Source organism: Nipponia nippon, unplaced genomic scaffold, assembly GCF_047370975.1.
Source record: "Nipponia nippon isolate SJK-2023a ecotype South Korea unplaced genomic scaffold, ASM4737097v1 scaffold_19, whole genome shotgun sequence".
NCBI classification, from domain to species: Eukaryota; Metazoa; Chordata; class Aves; order Pelecaniformes; family Threskiornithidae; genus Nipponia; species Nipponia nippon.
Genome location: NW_028262335.1, coordinates 9,700,240 through 9,719,278, shown reverse-complemented (window position 1 = coordinate 9,719,278; position 19,039 = coordinate 9,700,240). Strand labels below are relative to the sequence as shown.

The 19,039-nt window shown below is 42.9% G+C and overlaps 2 protein-coding genes across 5 annotated transcripts in view; one reads left to right on the top strand and one right to left on the bottom strand.

Moving 5' to 3' along the window:
* The window catches only part of SLC45A1 (solute carrier family 45 member 1), a 73,755-nt gene extending 66,007 nt beyond the window's left edge, over positions 1-7,748 (bottom strand). Inside the window, exon 1 of the mRNA XM_087755058.1 lies at positions 7,681-7,748. The gene's annotated coding sequence lies outside the window, so the exon portion shown is untranslated. The remainder of the gene's footprint in view (positions 1-7,680) is intronic.
* Positions 7,749-7,757: 9 nt separating this feature from the next.
* ERRFI1 (ERBB receptor feedback inhibitor 1) lies at positions 7,758-18,477 on the top strand. Of its 4 annotated transcripts, none has more exons than XM_087755060.1 (4): positions 7,758-7,896; positions 14,866-15,064; positions 15,203-15,279; positions 15,907-18,477. In XM_087755060.1, the coding sequence occupies exons 2-4, from the start codon at positions 14,943-14,945 to the stop codon at positions 17,103-17,105; spliced, it is 1,398 nt and encodes a 465-aa protein (XP_087611186.1). In that variant the 5' UTR covers positions 7,758-7,896; positions 14,866-14,942; the 3' UTR covers positions 17,106-18,477. The 4 variants fall into 4 exon arrangements, with proteins under 4 accessions (XP_087611186.1, XP_087611188.1, XP_087611187.1 ...); XM_087755061.1 differs by lacking the exon at positions 7,758-7,896 and adding an exon at positions 8,417-8,554; XM_087755062.1 differs by lacking the exon at positions 14,866-15,064 and having other exon boundaries at positions 7,815-7,896.
* The last annotated feature ends 562 nt before the right edge of the window (positions 18,478-19,039 follow it).

Here is a 19,039-nt window from a genome sequence, read left to right as displayed (position 1 = left end):
TTACCGAACTATTAATTTCTACAATGATCCACTTAAAACTGTTTCCAAATACCATTTCTATATATATATTTTTTTTTTTCAACTGAAATTACTGGTTCAGAATGAGAACCAGCTGAGCTTTACCCCCACTGTCCTTCCTGCTCAATCTGCTCTTACCTCCCTGGCTCACCAAAGCCACACACTATTCCACCTTCAGATCTTGTAAAATCTGTGAAATCTCCTTCCCCTGCTTTCAGAGGCCTCACAAATACCCACCTGATACCTAAGGCATCCCAAGCTTCCCTGGGTTGTTTTTAATGGCATGCTATACTCCTAGGCTGTCAGTTTTGCTTACTATTTATTTTTTAGAGAACATAAGCCACACCTACTGATGATACTCTATAAACAAACAATTTTATCAAAAGAACATACTATGGCATTGCCTTTAATAGGTAAAAAGGAGAGAACAAGCCACTGGAAAAGGCACAAAGGAAGCAAAGGGCTGACTGCCACCATTCTTTCCAATCTCAGCGAAGCCTACTACCCAATTATGACTGTAAAAGACTGACAACTTCTAGGCTTGCCAATACAAAATACCCAACAGCTATAGGTACTGACAATATTTTGTTATTTTTCAAGAGTTGCTGTTCAGCCTTGACAAACAAGGGTCTGGCCACAGCAATCCACGCATCTCATGCTGGGCAATGCAACATGGTGCACCTGGAGATTGACTCAGTGGACGTAGGGCCTTAGCATATGCTGCAGTGCACCAGATCACCCGGGACTGCCTCCTTCCACAGACTGCCTACCTGATCTAATTTATGTCCCTTACCTTCATGTCTTTGACAGAGTAATTCATAAACTTCACCTTGTGCAAGGACCAGGTCAGAGGCCCCTGCATCAGATACATTCCTTGCAGCGGGCAAACAAGTGGAGACCTCTTGGAGCAAAGAGACAGAAATCCTCCCCTGGCAGGAATAAGAAACACAAACACACAGAGACACACACACACACACAGAGAGACAGTGTTTTGCAGTTTTCAGAAGCAAGCTCACTTTGGTTGTTGATCAAAGCCAACATACAAGGTAGAGTATAACAGCTCAAGCTAAGCACTATGCCACTATTCACATAGCTTCTAGTTGTTTTGAAGAACAGCCACCGCAGACACCTCTACCTGCAAAATACTGTATGAACGCATCCTATCGTTTTCAGACCGTTTAGCTTCGCTACAAAGATGACATCTATGTATATAGCGAGATGACCATGACAGAAAAAGCACGCTGAGAAAGAAACAGCATGATAGACAAAAGTAACAGAATATGACACATTCTTGGGAAGGATAAAAAGAAACTTCACCAGTGCTGCAAACCCTAACACTGCATGTGGGTAGATTCCTGGAACTTCCCCTAAACTGTCGTTATGCATAACACTACATTTGTGTGAAATGCTGTGCCTAAAGGGCATAAAAACACAGCTGAACCAGTCAGCTGACAGCAAGCCCTCTGGCTCTGTTAAGGAAGGAGATGGGATGCAACAGGGCACTTCAACTGGGATTTGGGTCGTCTCCTCTGTTTCTGCTGATCCGCCCAGCATCCTGCAGTGGAACATCTCTCAACACAGCCCTAAAAGCATCCAATCTAACAGGAATTAAGTGAGCTCCGGGTATTTCATCAGACTAGAGCTTGGCTTCCTGATGACCAGTTTTCATGCCTGAGAGCAAGAATGAACTCGGCCTGGGAGGACTGTATAACAATGTCCCTACAGCAGCAGAATGGATGTAACATTTCTGCAAGGCATTAAAATATTACAGAATGGATGGTATAAAACAGATGTGGCTGTGGCCATTTCTGGGAAACATGCCATTTCTGGGAAACACAAGTGTGAACAACCAGCTATTTTTAATTTATAAAGTTCCATTCCAGTCTAAGCTGCTACAGAATCTGTGTCAGTCTTTGTGTCCTTTTTTGATCTCTTCCCTCACTCATCTTATGCTTATGTACTGAAAAAGTCTGAGCACATGATTACCCCATCCAGGCAACATGCCTTTGAAATGGCTTTTTAATCTAGGCTCTCCACTCCCTGACAGACTGACTTTTGCAGTATGTCTGTATTTGCTGTCTAGACACTTGAATATGCTAACCTCTAATTTAGCCCTCCTTTACTGACCCATGAGTTTCCTCCCTTCTGTGGGCCTTCTGGCTAAACTGGAAATGCAACACACTCATTCTGCCCTATACCTGCCTGGTGTAACTGCATTCACGCAAATCTGACCAGTGAAGTAAGCACACATGTTCCTCATTCACAGCAACGATGAATCCTTATACTGAAAAAGTTTTGTAGCGCTCTCCTAATCCTGTTCCCTCCTTTGCTGTCTCCAAACTCAAAGAACAGTGCAGTCCTTTCCTGGAAGGCTTCAGGACACATCTGCAGAGACAAGGACCTGAGCTGAATCTTGTAAGCAGAATTAAATCATAGTGTACCCAGTTACGTAGGAAGAAAATGATGGAAGAGTCCGATTGAAATATGAAAGGGAGAGCAAAATACAGATATATCCTAACAGCAACCATACTGCCTCAAATCCCAAGGTCTACCTAACCCAATATTGCCCTAACATGGGGAAAAAAGGAAACGAGATGTTTAGGGCAGTGAGCAATGTCCTCTCCCAGTTCCCAGCAGTGTGATACAAGGCACTTTCTCTACAGCCTCAATGGATTTTTCTTCATCAGGCTCTCTGTGCCTAGTTTTTGAAGCCATGTAAAACAACTGGCATTTGCAGCATTCAGAGATGTAATCAAGGTACAGAGACTAGACCTCACAAAAGCCATGCTGTACTTCCACTTTAGATAGTATGTTTGCATCACAAACCACTTCCATATGCCTGAAGCATAAAAGATTTGCTATCTGTGTCAGTTTCTACAGATGACTTAAGAGGCAATTTAGTGTTATCCAATTGCTTTAAAGTCTTGTATAGGGTGAATTCATTCGCACAAAGCCTGAGTAATGGCCCCTGTAGGAGGCTGAATTTCAGGATCAGGTCTGCACAGTAGTATATTGTTACCCTTGCAATGTGAGAGTCTGCACTGCTAATCTATGGATATGCCTTACACTCAAACTCATTGTCTCTGCCCCTTCCTTGCACACCTACGCATCTTTCTATATCCCACAGTAAGTACCACAGTACACCATACAACATCCCCCGTACAGTAAAAATAGAAGTAGTATAAAGTTTAACTGCTTGTAATTTGGGCAATATGATTTCTCCGCTCATGTAGCAGCACAGGAGTTCACTATCGCTGCGTCACAGTCTCTGACTTGCTATCAGTCCAGTGAGACTACAGCAATTTCTACGCATCCCGTATGTATTGTTTTTTCCCCTCGAATTACCAGATGCTCAAGTTGATTTCCCTCACTTCAGGGCAATAGATGTTCAAAACTTAGGTAACTAAGAATTTTATTATCTATGTACTTTGTTTACATTGTCATAATACGTGCACCACTAGAGTCTTTAAGAGAGTACCACGCAGGCTCCTTAACCTCAATATTCATATGTAGATCCACTCTGTTAGACTACCATAAAACAGAACAGAAGATAAGGATGTGAATAAGACCTATGAAATGAAACTACATAACGATTGCATGCAGTTTAACTTCTACTGTGCACATCTTGATTCTGCTTGAGGTAAAGGCTGTAATTTTTAAGAAAGAGATAAGAGGAACATGACAACTCATTCATTTTGGAAATCAGTATCCAAGCCAATGTCAATGTGTTGAATTTTAATCTGTCAAATAACGATAGAATTCGGGACTTCTCATGATGGAAAGATTTATTCATAGACCACCTTCTGCACTGCTTTTTGCTAGGTTTGCTTTTCCCAAGCAATCCCTTAATAAAGGGTTTATAAAGGCTACATCTGAAATAACTAAAGTGACAGATGGTCTTGGCTCTACAGAAGCACCTCTGGAAGTGCTGTAGAAGTGTATCTACACCACCCTCATTCACATAACTAGTCATGCAAAAACTAGCACCACAGCATCCAACTTACACTTTATTTACCTCTCTTCAGAAAAGCTTTTCCTCTCTGATGACTTACCACAATTACCTTTTCTAGTCATTAACAAGGCAGAAAAGAAGAGTGTCTAAGCTACTCATTCCCTTTCAGGTAACCAGACTGGAGGCACGCTTACCAGAAAACAGAAAAGAAACGCCAAGCTTCCTGCTCAAGAGCAGCTGCCACAAATAAGTAGGATTAAGCAATAATACAGCAGCAGCCACTGTAAAACAAAGTTATTGTTTATAGAAGCTTACCAAAAAAATCACAACGATCTACAGAATAACCATACAAGAGCTGCATCTGACATTCTATATTAAAAATATATATCTGTTCCTTCCCATGTTAGTCTTTCAGTAGGAAGTTTTACTTTCATCATTTTCTAGCTTCTTAAAGAGTTTTTGCCTTTCGCTTCACCAGCTGCTGCTTACATTTATGCCTTTCTCCTCTCAAAACAAACAGAAATAGCAACCAAAAATTTTAAGTGTTGAAAATGGGAAATATCAAGGGAACAGAGATCACTGAAAAGGCATACGCTGCAAAACAAACTAGAAAGAGGACAACTCTGATCAAAGGACATCCAGTATCACGGGGATTCCCTCTGCAAAGGCAATCCTTGAACAAAAGGGAACGTCATGAATGAAAGTCCATGATATTCTTTTTTCACGGAATTCAGACATTTCATTTATGAAATACAGATGAGTCTGCTATCCATCTCTAAAACAGGATACAAAAGAGGTTTAAAGCATCTTGTAATACTACCTGAGCTGTTCTTTTAGCAGACTTGTTATTAACTAGTATTAACCAACGAGGATGTCCAAGATTACTTAGGAGTTAGTCTTTAGGGTAATTAGCAAATTGCAAAGAGTGGTTTACACATGCCTACAGAACTGTGAGGTGGTTTAAGAGTCTGAAATAACTTCATATTGCAAAGAAGGGAGAGAAACGAGAATATAAGTTGGTACAGAATTCAATTTCCCCTGTGCACAAGTCAGCACAGAAACTATTACAACTGACACCATTAGTAAACGTTTTTATTCAGTAGAACAATCAGAAATTCAAGGCATTGGGGTTTTAGTGAACAAAGGACATAGGTAAAGTCATTTAACAGTAAGAGACAAAACTTCCATACCATTACAAGCACATGAACTAACTCCTAAATTATTTAACAGAGTAAAACCAGGCCTGCTGATGGAAGTACAGAGGCCATAGGGTAGCATCTGCAGGGAAAGCCCGAACAACCTTTTCCTGGAGCAAAGATTCTCAGGCATAAACAAGTTAAAAAGGCAAACATTTATTATTCCTCATGTTCCACCATAGAGGCACTGCAGGAGTTTGTCCTACTGAAGTCATGTGAACACTCTGAAACACATTTTAAAAAAAAGTTTGTCCTTGGTATCCATTCATAATAACATTTAGGGCTATTTGCACCACCAGCAAGTATGTACATCAACATATCAGAATTAAAAAAAAAACAAACACAAACCCGACAACTTTCTCCTCAACACATACAACCAGGACAATTTAAACTTAAGATAACTCATGTTACATGCGCAGTTGATCCGCAGAAACGATTAGTTGCAGTCTTCAAGCCCCGAGCAACAGAAGTACAGCAAAGTGTTCGGAAGAAGTCTTTGAGCACATACAGTTCAGTGCAAGCCATCATCGCTAGTTACTACCCCCTCTAAGCATGTCTCCAGAACACATCATAGTACAGTCTCACTGTTAACACAGTGCCTTAATACATCAAAAACACAAAACCTCACTTGTCTGCTCTCCTCCTTTCTTTTGATGGCTTCCACTGCCCTTACAGTCTTTTCATGTTCTCTGATCTGCATAACATGTCCAGCCAACTTTAGAGGACCTCTTCACCATTTCTCACATCCAAGGAAAAAAAAAACAAACACCAAAAATCTCTCCTAGTTTATATTCCTTCCCTTTCTTCTCACATTGCCTTCGTTTATACAGCAATGCAGCAGTTCTTATGATACAAATATGCAGTAGGAGAGCTTACTGTCCCTAAGAACAAGGACAGAGGGGGGACTTTCACCAGAGGTCAATACAAACCCAAAAGAGAAAACAGAAGTCAACTGCAGATATGCACCACGTTGTGCAATGAAATCAAGCATTCTTCCTTCTTAGCAACATTAATAACTATTCCAGCTCAAAGAGTATAGTAGACGCATTTTGCTAATCCTTTTCTTAGCAACTCCTAGCGCTGGAAGTTTGAGAATCCTTGTCCAACAAAGAAATGATGGCACTGTACAACAGAACTGATCGAAAAAACAGGTTCACATTGTTTATGCTGTAATAAACAATATTACCTGCAAATGCTTACAAAACAGTCTTTACACAGCAGCTTTCACTGAGAATCCTACTGCTCTAACCGCTGTATTTTACCATCACAAATACTAAGTCTAGACACAAAATACACTGTCAGATCTGTGATAACCCACATATGATTACTCAAGATGCCCAATAAATCATTACGCACGAATATAAATTTATTTCAACACAAAATTCAGGAAAGCGGATGTTCACAGTACCAATTCTTACAACACTGAAAGCACTGGCAGGTTTTTTCTTCTGCCGATATTGAAGGACAAATGTTCCCTGCGACTGCAAAATACTCGGCCACCAAACGCGCGGGGCAAGGACTAGCTCCACCTCGCCGCTCGGGCGAAGCCGCTGTTGCCACAGAAAAAGCTGCGGCAGCCATCAACCGGGAGAAGACCGCGGGGCCAAAGCCACCACGTTCCTCACCGGCCGAAATGCACGGGGAGCGCGGAATCCCAGCGCCCCCGGTGCCGCCCGCTGGAGGCGGCCCATTCGGGGCGGGGGAGCGAGCGCTCCCCGGTGGCGGCGTGCGGCGGGACAAGCGCCCCCGGGGAACGGCGCACGTCTTCCCGCAGAGCGGGAGAACTGCGGGCGGGCCCTGCGCGGCAGCTGAGCAGGGCGACCGGCCCTGACAGTATCGGGAACGGGACTCGAACAGGCCGAGGGGCGGCGGAACGAGTAACCGTCGCCATCCCTCGGAAAACGTGGACCGGGTGACACACGAAGGACGGCACAGCGGGGTGCGGCGGTCAGTTCCCCTGAAAGATTAGTGCCCCGGCCAGAGAAAGCCAAACAAATCGCCGGGGCAGGAAAGGACGCCGAGCGCTGGCGAGCCGGGTGTCTGCTCGGTGAAGCCAGCCGCCGCGGGGAAAGCTCGGTGCCGGCGGGGTGTCACCAGCGCTGCCTCACAGCCTCTGCTGGGCACCCGCTGCTCCCCGCGCCGCTGCCGGGAGCGCGAGCTCCCGCGGTGTCGCGCCGCCTCTGCGCTGGCCACGGTCCCCAGCAGTTTCTCACTCGCGCCGCCAGGCCAAGCCACGGGCGGCAGCTCCCCGGCCGACCCCGCGCCGCCGTCCGCAGCCCGCTCGGCGAAACGCGCCTCCTGGTCCGCCCGGAGGCGTCCGGCCCCGCAGGCCCGGGCGGGGGCGGCGCCGTGCCGGCAGCACCGCCCGGAGGGTGCACCGGCGGCCATTCCCGCAGACGGGCCCTGAGGAGAGGACAGCGCTGCCGGCGCCCGGGCCCGCTACTGCCCCCACTCCCTGCCCGTGCCCGGCGAGGTCGACACCGTCCCGCCCGGAAGCCGCCACAGCGCCTTTACCGGCCCACGCGCGGTCGTCGCCCCTTTAAGGCTTTTCCCGACGAGAGCGCAACGTGCGGAGGGGTGCGGCCGGGCGAGGCGGGGCTCCTGACGGCTCCGCCCCCCAGTATAAGAATGGCCGTCCGCGCGCGGCGCAGCAGTGATCGGGCGCTGTCGCGGCTCGGCGCATGCGTGTCGCGCCGGCGGGGACATGCGGAGCAGCGCGACGCTTTCGGGGTGAGTGACGGCCCCCGCGGCGGCACCTCCCGCCGCCCCGCGCTGGCGCCGCTCGTTGCCATGGCGGCGGGGCGCCCCCCGCTGCCGCGGCCTTCCGAGGCCGCTCCCGCCCGCCGCGCACTTGAGCCGCCCGGCAGGGCTTGGCCGCGGCCCGGGGCCGACCCGTGCCCCGCCGCCGGGGAGAGGAACGGGGACCGGAGCCCGCGGAGCGGGCGGGCCGCCGGCAGCACCTGCGGATCGGCCGAGCCGCGGCGCCAGGGCTGGCCGGGCCCCTGGCACAGAGCCGCGGTCCTGGCGCGGCCCACGCCAGCGGGGGGAAGGCGGCGGGCCGCGGCCCGGGAGGCGCGGGAGCGCGTTTTGTGCCCTTGTGCTGGCAGAGGGGGCACTGGGGGCCCAGCCGCGCCGCTTACCTGCGGGGTCTGGCGGGGAGGCGTCTCGGGTGCGGTACGCGCTCTGCCCGCCGCGGCGGGGAGCGCGCCTCCGCGGGGGTCGGAAGTGCTCAGGCGGCAGGAGTCCCACTGGGTGGGACCCGCCCGGGGTCAGGGGTGCCCGTGGCCGCATTCCTGGAAATCAGCGTGGCACGCCGTGCGTTTTCTTCTGATCCGAAACAATATCGCTGTTTCCTCTCACTCGCTTCCGAGCTGCTCCTCTCACTCCTGTGAGTAAACAGAGACCGCATTGTGGGCTCAGGCTCTGTGCTTCGCACTCTAATTTAGAATGGCTTAATTTAGAATAAACATTTCTCCGTGACTTAATACCCTAGTACACACTTATCCTCGATTTTCGAAAATAGCCAGTCTGTGGTGTTTAAATCTGGAGACACCACCGTACCCTTCAGGTATTTACAGTGCCTCTCTGGAGCACATATGTGTGCCTGCTGTGGGCATGCACTATGGCGGTTACGCAAAGCGAGCAGTCCAGAGTGGCTCTGAGACGTCACTGGTCTTGTGTCACCAGCACACAGACTACGGACCCTGTGCAGTGTTGCTGAAGCAATAAGCAAAAAAACTTGTTATGCTTGATCTAAAGATAACAGTACTTAATTGTTTATTGATAAACTGGATGGGAAAGGCTCTGGGGGTCAGTTTGGAGGTACTTGAATCTTTGTCACACTAGAATGACAGGTGAACAATGCCTCTGCATTACAGACACATTTGTGAATTACATTTATAAAAGCTGGTAAAACTTTAAAAGAGGAAAGCAAACTGCTCGATTCACCCATGTTACTTTATGCACAAACCTAGTTTTCTTTCCTTAGCAATTTATCTATATGGGACTTTTTTTTTTTTTTTTAAATAGAAACCTGTCTTTTGAGGGGGCATATGTTCTTGGTGAAGCCCTTTGTCTGCCATCCTCTGCAATACAGGAGTTATTTCAGAGGAAAACAGTTCCATTTCTCTGTAGTGGAAAACAGAATTAAAACTTATCACAGCATGTCTAATGCTATGGTTATGACTCTGAGTCAGCTATTCAGGAATTTTTATTTCCTGAATGTAAGCTGGCTATATTCACATTAAAATTTTCAGGAGGGTGAAGTACCATACCTTAAGCATGCATCTGAAATCTGACAAGCAGAGGCAAGGCAATTGTCTTGCTGTTTAATTATTAGTTTTCTACTGGCAGTTTACAGGTTCCTCCCAGTTGCTGTGTAGGACCATGACATGGTAGCCCAAATTTTAACTGAACTTAAATTCCTTGATGAACTGCAGTTCTTTGAATATATTCCAAAATAGCTGACTATTATAATCTAAATACATTGCTTGTCTGCTGTTCAGTTGATTTGTCTCTTTAAATTTATGCCTGTCATCATCTGGGGTATACCTGTAGAATTAATTTTATTTGGAACCTCCTACGATTTGAGCAGTATTTTTATCCATCTTCACTAAGGGATCATAGTCTTAAATTTTCTACCACAGAATGATCCATTTGTGGTTGGCAGAATGTGTAGAAAAATCTCTCAAAGCTTAGAATATGCCCCATTTATATAATAACTGTAAAGAATGTAATTCCTATAAATGGAAAGATCTTCTGAGGCCTGTATCTGAGCATGATTTGGCTTGTGACTCTGAAGAATACTGAACTGCACTGTGGAGGTTTGATGGATAGTAAGTAAGATCTAATTATTTATTAAATGAATAGATTTAAACTAACCTCGTGAGGCTGCTTCTGCTAGGTGTTGGCTACTAAGCATTCACCTAGTTGCAAAGACAAAAGCACTTAAGGGATGATATGACAACTAGAGAACCAGGATTTTTTTTTTTTTTTTTTAAGTATATGGAGTCCTGGAAGTATACTGACAGCTTTTAGGCTTTTTAAAGTCCAATTAGAAGTCTGAAATACTTAAAAGGGGCAGCTCTGTCTTGGGTACTTACATTAAATAGAAAGTCAAAGGAAAAAAAGGAAATTACATCACATTGTCAAATAAGGAACAGCTAGCTGGAGCAGATGACTTGTAGTGCAAAAATGTGCCCCTCCTCCTGTGAATTGCTTCTGAGATTTGTTAAAGATATGTGGTGGCAAGGTGAGCAAAAATAGGTTGTGGATTCAAGGTAGCCACATTTCTTCCCCTCCCAAAAGTGGTAAGTAGGTCTTACTCCCCACCCCCACCATTTCTTACAAGAAGTACATAAGCTGCTTGTCAAGAGCGCTGCCTTTATGAAATCTGTCCAAAATTTGTGCAGGCATTCAAAAATCCGTACAGCAAATTGCTGTATTCCATACCCATTAAGTGAAACATTCTAGAGCATGCTTTGGTCTACTGTGCATACCAGAAAGGTTTTCTTTATTATGAACCTAACTCGTCTCAAATATTTGATTGCATTGGGGCTGGGAGAGCAGGGAACAGAGTAACAAGATTGTGTGTGATCACTGATAGGTGTCGAACTAAAAAAATATGCAAATGCTTCTTAGTTTCTAAATAGAGGATTACTGTTGCTACAACACAAGTATTTAGTGATACATATCAGTATGAAAACTGTATATTTGGGATGTTTTAGATAACTCAACTTCATCTCACAAAAATTTTCCTATATATTCCCATACGCATTCATCACTGTGTAGATACCCTACTGTTGATGGATACATTTGACCATTTTCATCTTACACATATCCATCCTATTATTCGTCACTCATCAATTCAAGTCTGAAGGTACATTTGGCCTTGTTAAAAAAAAAAACCAAACCAATCTCATTTCTGATATTTAGAATAATTCGTATTTGTTAATGTGAGCAGGCATGAATGATTAAAAAGTATCTCCTTTGCACAGTTACCTTGCCTTACAGTGGATGGTATTGATAGCTTCCTAATGCACTGACAAACCTCTGAATTACCTTGGCTTGTATCTGCCCTGTAGTAATTACTAGCTATAGTTTTAGTTTGAACTAACTCAGTTTCTTTTAAATAACACTGAGACTGTAACATCTTCAAAAGCTCAAAGTGCTTCGATCTCTCCAAGTGCCATAATCTATGCATAACTAGGCCAGACAAGCAGAGTAACCAGAAACCCATTCTGTGCAAGTGAGCGGCAAACAAGTATGAGATCCAGAATGCTTCATTTACTGCACAGTATCAATTTTCTTTACCAAATGTAGTTTGATTTTATTTATGGTTAAGTTTAGATCCTTAAGTCTGTAAGGAGGCAGGATTGGGCCAACAGTTACAGTGGAAACTGTTGGTGTTTATATCTTCATGACTGACTTTTGAATTTTTTTTTTTTTAAAGCCAATTACTAGAAAATAGTAGCCTCATGAAATACGTACTGCTCAGCTTTAGTAAGAGCACACTGCATAAAATACAGAATTTTTACTCCTCAGTTACACATCCTCATGGCTCCCTCTTAAGATACTGATTCTTCAAACAAGCTTATGCATGTTTTAAAATATAAGCACCAACTCTCTAGACTCCACCGAAAAAGTAACTAGGTGATACAGTGAAAGCACACATGCCTTTCCTCTCTTGATACTCCTAGCTTAAGGCGTGGAGGACAGTTTCATAACTCAGTCCATTCACAACTCCCTGCTGAAATGTCAAGGCAAGTCACCTTCTGTGAATTCACAAAGGAGTTACTGTTAGAAGCAAGCAAGTTTTATGGCTACAAAGTTTGTCTGTGCTTTATTTTTAAAAAATAAAGAGTTGATTGAAACAAGTGAAAATTACCTTTTCGTAGAGTATGTAAATATTTAAGTCCATTTCAGAAGTTGAGCTTAGCATTCCAGAGGGATTTCAGAGAGGCGATTGTGCAACTATCAGTCTTGAGAGCTGAGATTTAGACAGCATTCAGAAAGCTGACACAGTAATTACTAGTAGTGGTTTTGGCATGGGATCTGATGGAGGTTGGGCTTCTTAACAAGCCCTGCAAGGGTTGTATGTTATCATAGCAAGCGCATTACATGTGCTCTCAAACTACAGCAATGCTGCCGCCGCCGCCACCCCCCCCTTCCTGTCTCATTTTTTGTATCATAATCAATGTCTCACTCGTGGTCTTGTCAGATCTTGTATACGCGCTGAGGCGGAGTACTATCATTTGCTGACTAATCGGTGTTCTGTATCAGTGATTTTTCAACTTGTGACTTGCATTTGACTTCAAAAAAATACTGAAATGGAAGCTCAAACCCCTTCGTAGGCATTAGGCCTTAGGTTCACTAATCATTCTCCTTCATTTCTTTTGCAGATTCATTGCTAAATAGAATAGGATCTGCAAGGCACGAAAAAATCACTGCTCAATACAGTGTGAGCTGATGTGATGGATCTTGCTCACAAATTGTGTTAACATGATAGGAAGTAATTTTAGAATTGGTGCTGTACTGGTACTGTGCTGCTTAAGTCTTTTTGACAAATAGATTTCTCTAGTCTTCTGCTCCCCCATAGACAATGGTTCTGCTTGCACTTACAGAACTTGAATGAAGAATTGCTGTTACAGAACTACTAGAGATTTTGAACTCATTTGCTAATCAGAACTACATTATTGCTTCCTGGGGCTGTATGTTTATATTTAATTTTACTATGAAAATCTGCAGTTCCCATTACTGAGAAGGGTCTAACTTGACTGTGTAATGCAAAAATTTCCAGAGTTAAGCTGGCTTTTAAGGAGATTGTCTGAAAAGGAAGAACATGGTCTTTACTAAAATCGGGAGGACTGAAGTAAGTAGGGCTAAGACTCTAATGCTCTGCTGCAGCACACAGAACACGGGTTTGGCTCTTGTTCACTTCTATTAAAGCTAATGGCCTCCTATCTAGAGGAGTTCTTAAATTCCTGGCTGAAATGCACTGGGTATCTGGTAGTGAATAAAAAAATCCCACTTCTGTTGAAACAAAGGTGATCCCTGGTAGTAATAATCAAGAAAACCATCACACTCTTAAAGAGAATGTGATTAAGTGTTGCACATTATAAACATACATACAGTCAGAAGCTATTTTGCATATCCTGTTTGCTTGGATCATCAATACTGGACCCAGTTCAAATTTGGAAAAGCCTAGCAGAGTTGTTTTTTCTCAAACAATTGTTTATAAAAGGCAAATAGTGGTGTTAGATTGCAAATTAATCCTGGGACACCTGGTTTACAGTCCTGCTTAGGAATCTGCCCATCCCTCATGTTGCAAAGTATAATGGATCTTTCCTCTTAAAGGAAAAGGAAGATTACACACCTTCATAGAATATCTATTTTTGAACAGATTTACCATAAGCATAAGCTATTACTTGTTTCTGTACCCCATTTTCTTGCAGTACTATACTGTGAAGGGGTTTTCTTGACATGTATACTGCACTGATGTAGCTGGCCCTCAATTGTTGGTTGACTTTTCTTTAGGTGGAATTTTTTCTTTTGGGGGGAGGAAGGCAGGAGGAAGGAAGTTCTGGTAAGGAGCTGGTCATATTCTTGATTCTCAAGAGAGATACAAATTAAACTGTTTTGGTGGGTTGGTTTTTTGGGGTTTGGGGTTTGGTTTTTTTTATTATTTTGTTTTTGTTTTTTGTTGTTTTGGTTTTGGTTTTTTGTTTTGTTTTGTTTTAACAGCCATATAACACCAGATTGTACTTGCTGAATTTAGGATATTTGTGCAGATTAAGCACAGACCCAGAGAACGTCTTTGCTTATAGTCTTGGACTTAATTTCTCCTAACTTCAGAATGCTGACTACTTTTACACTGTTTTCCCCCCCCCAACGCATTCTGAATTTCCTAAACAAAGCCCTGTGAGTCAACTTGTTCCTTAGACTATGATTACTTACTCAATATAAAGCAATTGGCAACACATTTTTTTCTGTTGTAAATGGGTCAGATAAAGTATTGATCACACATTCAAAATAAACCTGAATACAGCAGAAGAGTTTAAACTGAGATTATTTCAAATCACTAGATTTCCAATTTGTTTGAAATAGCTAGAAGACTTGAGGCTGATTTAAAGTATCTTAACGCTTAAGTTTGTTAATAATAGCAACTGCTTTATATAAAAGAAGTTTTGGAATTCTGATTTAAGTTGTCAGTAATTCTGTTTATTGGAGCAAAGGCCATTTGTTAGGCTAGTGAAGGTAATGCTTAAAAACAGACTAGGCTGTTGTATGTTGGCTACACTGGAAACCATAAACTCATTAGCAAAAAGATACAACTAAGGATAGATGGCTACTAGAAAGTTAAAGAGATTGTCTGGAAAACTTTTGCCTGAATAGCTGGCAGTTTATATACAAGAACTGAGGTGGTTGATGCACAGTTGCCATATATCAGTAGCTTTACTGAACATATTTTTCTTTTTTTGATCCAGTTTAATTATGTAAGAGAAAACTTACCTATTTTGTACTTTAGTTTTGCAATCAGACACAAAATAACAAGTTCAGTAAAGTTTTCCTGTTGGCAAGTATTAGGACAGAAGGCCTTTCTACAGAGCTATTTAATTCCTTGGAATACTGAAATTTCAGATGAGAGATGAACTCATCAAGTTTGCATTTCTGATATTTGTGTCCTTCTCTCTTTTGAAGGGAATGAAAACTGCAGGAAACCTGTCAAGGACTGTGAATTTCTAGGGTCGTGAGACATCACCAGAGAGTAGTGCACAATGTCAACTGCAGGAGTTGCTGCTCAGGAGATGAGAGTCCCATTAAAAAATGGGTTTCTTCACACTAGTCAAGGCATGGGGAATCTGAAAACCTGCTGGGGTAGTCACAGTGGATTTGAAAAGTGAGTGAGGCCAAAATGTGATGTATTGCATCTTCAAGTATATGAGATGAGCGTTAAGAATACTTGTACCAGTACTGACCTATGGTTTATTTACAGTGAAGGCTTTTTTTTTCCTCCCCCCCCTTTTTTTTTTTTTAGTACTTTCTTTAGCGTGGACCCTATAGCAGTGGCATATAACTTGAATCCATCAACAGAGCAACATTTACCATCCATTGGTAAGTATAAACACTAACACATGTATTTAGGAAGTGTAATGGATTTATCTTGGAGAAAAAAAAATCCTCACGTCTTCCCTAAGACACTAAATGCTTTCTCATGCTGGATATAAGGCTGCCCTCTGGTGACAGAATGCAAACATTTCAAGAAGCTACTACTATTCAAGCCCAACCAAAAAAAACAAACAAAAAATTTAAATAACATTATCAAATTAAAACAAACAAACAAAAAAAAACTTTTCCTTGTACTTAGAGGCCTCTGAGTTGCCATTACATTTCTGACAGAAACATCGTTTGGTAAAATAGCACTTGTTCCATCGTAGTCCTCTGCTGGGATGTTGGTAGCTGTAGCTCTGTTCTGTTGCTTGTGCTTGGGGTCTCTTGAACTACCTCATTTAACTGGAGCACTGGCCTAAACCAGTAAGGTAATCAGCTGCTCTCTTAACTAAGCACATAAATCCACGACCAGAAGAGATCTATAATAGCTAAGTTTTGCTACTGGGATCATTAAACATACATTACTTATTGTTGCATTAGAAGGAATTAAATAGTTAAATACGCAATGGCAAAGTTGTGTGCTAGAGCATTGCTTAGAAAAGTGTTTCTAAGACTTTATCACCTTTTTAGGGCACTCTTCCAACCATGCTTCCATGAATGACCACAGCTTTGGTGCAAGTTGCATCCAAGTCCCATCTCAGAAATCCAGTCCACCTCCTGTAAGTCCCAAAAATGAACAGCCAATTTCAAGATATGAAGACCATCTCGTTCCTGGCTTTAGTAAACTGTCATTAACCATGGGCTGTGTTTCTGAAGAAACACCGCCTCACATGCCAATAAAAAATGGGCCAATTCAGTTTCTGCCTGCATCTTTCAATGACCGTAGCTCCAGGCCACTACCCCCTCTGCCTATTTCTGAAGACCTTACTCCAGATGAGGTTGACAAAGAGGTGGAATTCCTGACTAGCTCAGACACTGACTTTTTGTTAGAAGATTATGAACTTCCTCCTTTTAAATCCAGTGCTCCAAGCCGGCGGAGCTTTAGGGGCTGTGGACAAATCAACTATGCATACTTTGATACTCCAACAGGACCAAAACCAGAAGATGCCAACCCTACACAAAGCCTAAATGGGTACATATCCAGTATTTATCCTCCTCCACAGCAGCTGCATCGACGTTTGCGAAGGTCCCATTCCGGGCCAGCCGGATCTCTTAATAAACCGGTAGTAAGACTATCTGGACACTTACACAGGTCTTCTCCAAACTCTGATGAAGATAAACCAGAGATTCCACCAAGGGTTCCCATACCTCCAAGGGCTCTCAAACCAGATTACAGAAGGTGGTCAGCAGAAGTTGCTTCTAGTGCATACAGTGATGAAGACAGGCCTCCAAAAGTGCCCCCAAGAGAACCTTTGTCACGCAGCAATTCCCGTACGCCAAGTCCCAAAAGCCTGCCGTCATACCTCAATGGGGTTATGCCCCCCACCCAGAGTTTTGCACCTGATCCTAAATATGTCAGCAGCAAAGCTCTACAAAGACAAAATAGTGAAGGATCTGCCAACAGGGTCCCTTGCATTCTTCCGATTATTGAAAACGGTAAGAAGGCCAGTTCAACACACTACTATCTGCTGCCTGAAAGGCCTCCGTATTTGGACAAGTATGAGAAATTCTTCAGGGAAGCAGAAGAAAGTAGCTCTAACACAGAGGTTCAGTCTTGGTCTGGTGACTGCACAGCCACTTCAGCCCCAAGAAAACTGGACTCAAAACCTAGAATGGACATAGCTGGTCATCTGAAACGAAAACACCTGTCTTACGTGGTTTCCCCATAGTCTCTGGGAGCACAGTCTTGGCTCAGTTGTTTGGGATGGAGCTGAACTTCATCATGTTACAAAGCTCTTAAGGTTCTCGGATAATGAAGTAGGACCAGTTTGTCCTCTGAGAACCGGAAAGTGGATGGTAAAGTCCTCTTATGCTGCGTATCTCTGATATGTTTCTTAAGACTGTTTTTTGTCTTGGTATATATAGCTGAAAAGCTACAAGGATTCCATAGAAACATAGAGGGATAGTAGTCACAGTTGGCCAGTTATATGCTGCCTAGATGAACATATTTGGTAGTCACATTATAAAAAAAAAAAAAAAATCCAGCTTTGCTTACGAGTCAGTTGTAAAGCTGACAAGAGAGCAGATAATGCAGTACAGTTTTTGTATCAGGCATTTCCAAAATTTCTTTCACACAGTAACTCTGCTGAGAACAGACTTTATCCTCTTTGACTAGGATATGCCGACCTGGTAAGAAGGTAACTGCAAGATCTGATATCCACTTCAAGACTTGGCAAGCATATTGGAAACATGTTTCAAAAGATGAATCTATTTTACAACTTAATTTGAAGCTAATAGACTTTTAAAGTGAGTTAGGTTTTGTGGATTCTTTCAGTTGCTAGACACACTTGGCTCAATTTTGCGGTTATTCCTAGGAGAGACTTGGACCAGCTATTGGTAAGCCTTTGCTGCTGCTCTTTTCCTGCTGGATCCTAGAAATGCGTGAAAGTGTCCCGAAACTGGCAGAGGATATGAGCAGCTATACGGTTGCTATTAAGTAGGCAGCAACAACTACATGCTCACCTACAGTCTGAAATTCTGACTGTATTAAATACAGAAACGCAGCACAAGCTGGTCTTGTGTTTTGGTTTCTATTCAGTATTTTAGGAGAGGAGGAGGGTATGAGGAAAAAACATGATTCCATTTATGAACAGTGTCAGTCCCATCTCTCGCTGCTTCAGATGCTGCTTCTTGCTGTTTAATTTTTCCTCACTGTGCCTCAGCGATCCGCTAAAGGTGGATCATTGAGGTGCCACATTTGTGCATTAGCAGTTTCTCATGCTCATTTTGATTACTTTTATCCTCTTACAGATAAGCACAAGAGAAAGGGTGCTCGTTAATGGAGGTACAGAAGATGAATGTGTTCCTCCTAACAGAAATAAACAAGCTGTTTACAGTTTAAACTGCTGAATGAGATGTTTGAGCTATTTTAAAGCTTACTTTTTGTTTGTTTTAGTACAAACTAAATGAAGGTGAAATACATGCTATAGAAATGCACTGATATTTCTGCATCATGTACAGTATTGAATTAAAAAATTCACTTTGTATTTTGAATATCGTCGTCTCAAGTTTAATAAAGTTATAAAATACTTATTTATGATACATTTTGGTTTTTGCTTTATTGAATATTGTGCATTTGAGTTCTGCATTTACTGGAAAGTTCAAAGTGAATAAGGGTAAATGTACAACAAATGTTGAATTCAGCTTGCATTTAATTAAGATTTTTGCAGACATGTTCAAGAACTCACATTGCACACCATTAATTTTAATTTCTCCTTACTACCTGGTAGCACGGTGTCTATAGTTTTGTGCTGGCCATAAAACATCCTGTAAGATTAAGTTATTCAGCCTATCAGTAATAATAATCTTTGTTATTTCTAGAGTCACCTGTAGCATGTTAGGCACCATTGTACAGAAAAGAGAGGGCAGTAGTGTTCCTGTCTTTAATGTCTCACCTGTTAAAAAAAAGAAAAAGAGCTAAGTTGTACATTAAGGGTGACTGAAGAGGAGCTACTCATATTCTGAGGATGAAAAAAGCTTGAGCACAGCATGGTAATTTTTTTTCTTCTTAAGAGGAGAAAGAAATTGCAAATACTCATCACAAAGCAAGTACATTTAACTGTAGTATGTGAGCCATGGATAAGGTTGCTGAAGATACGAAGCA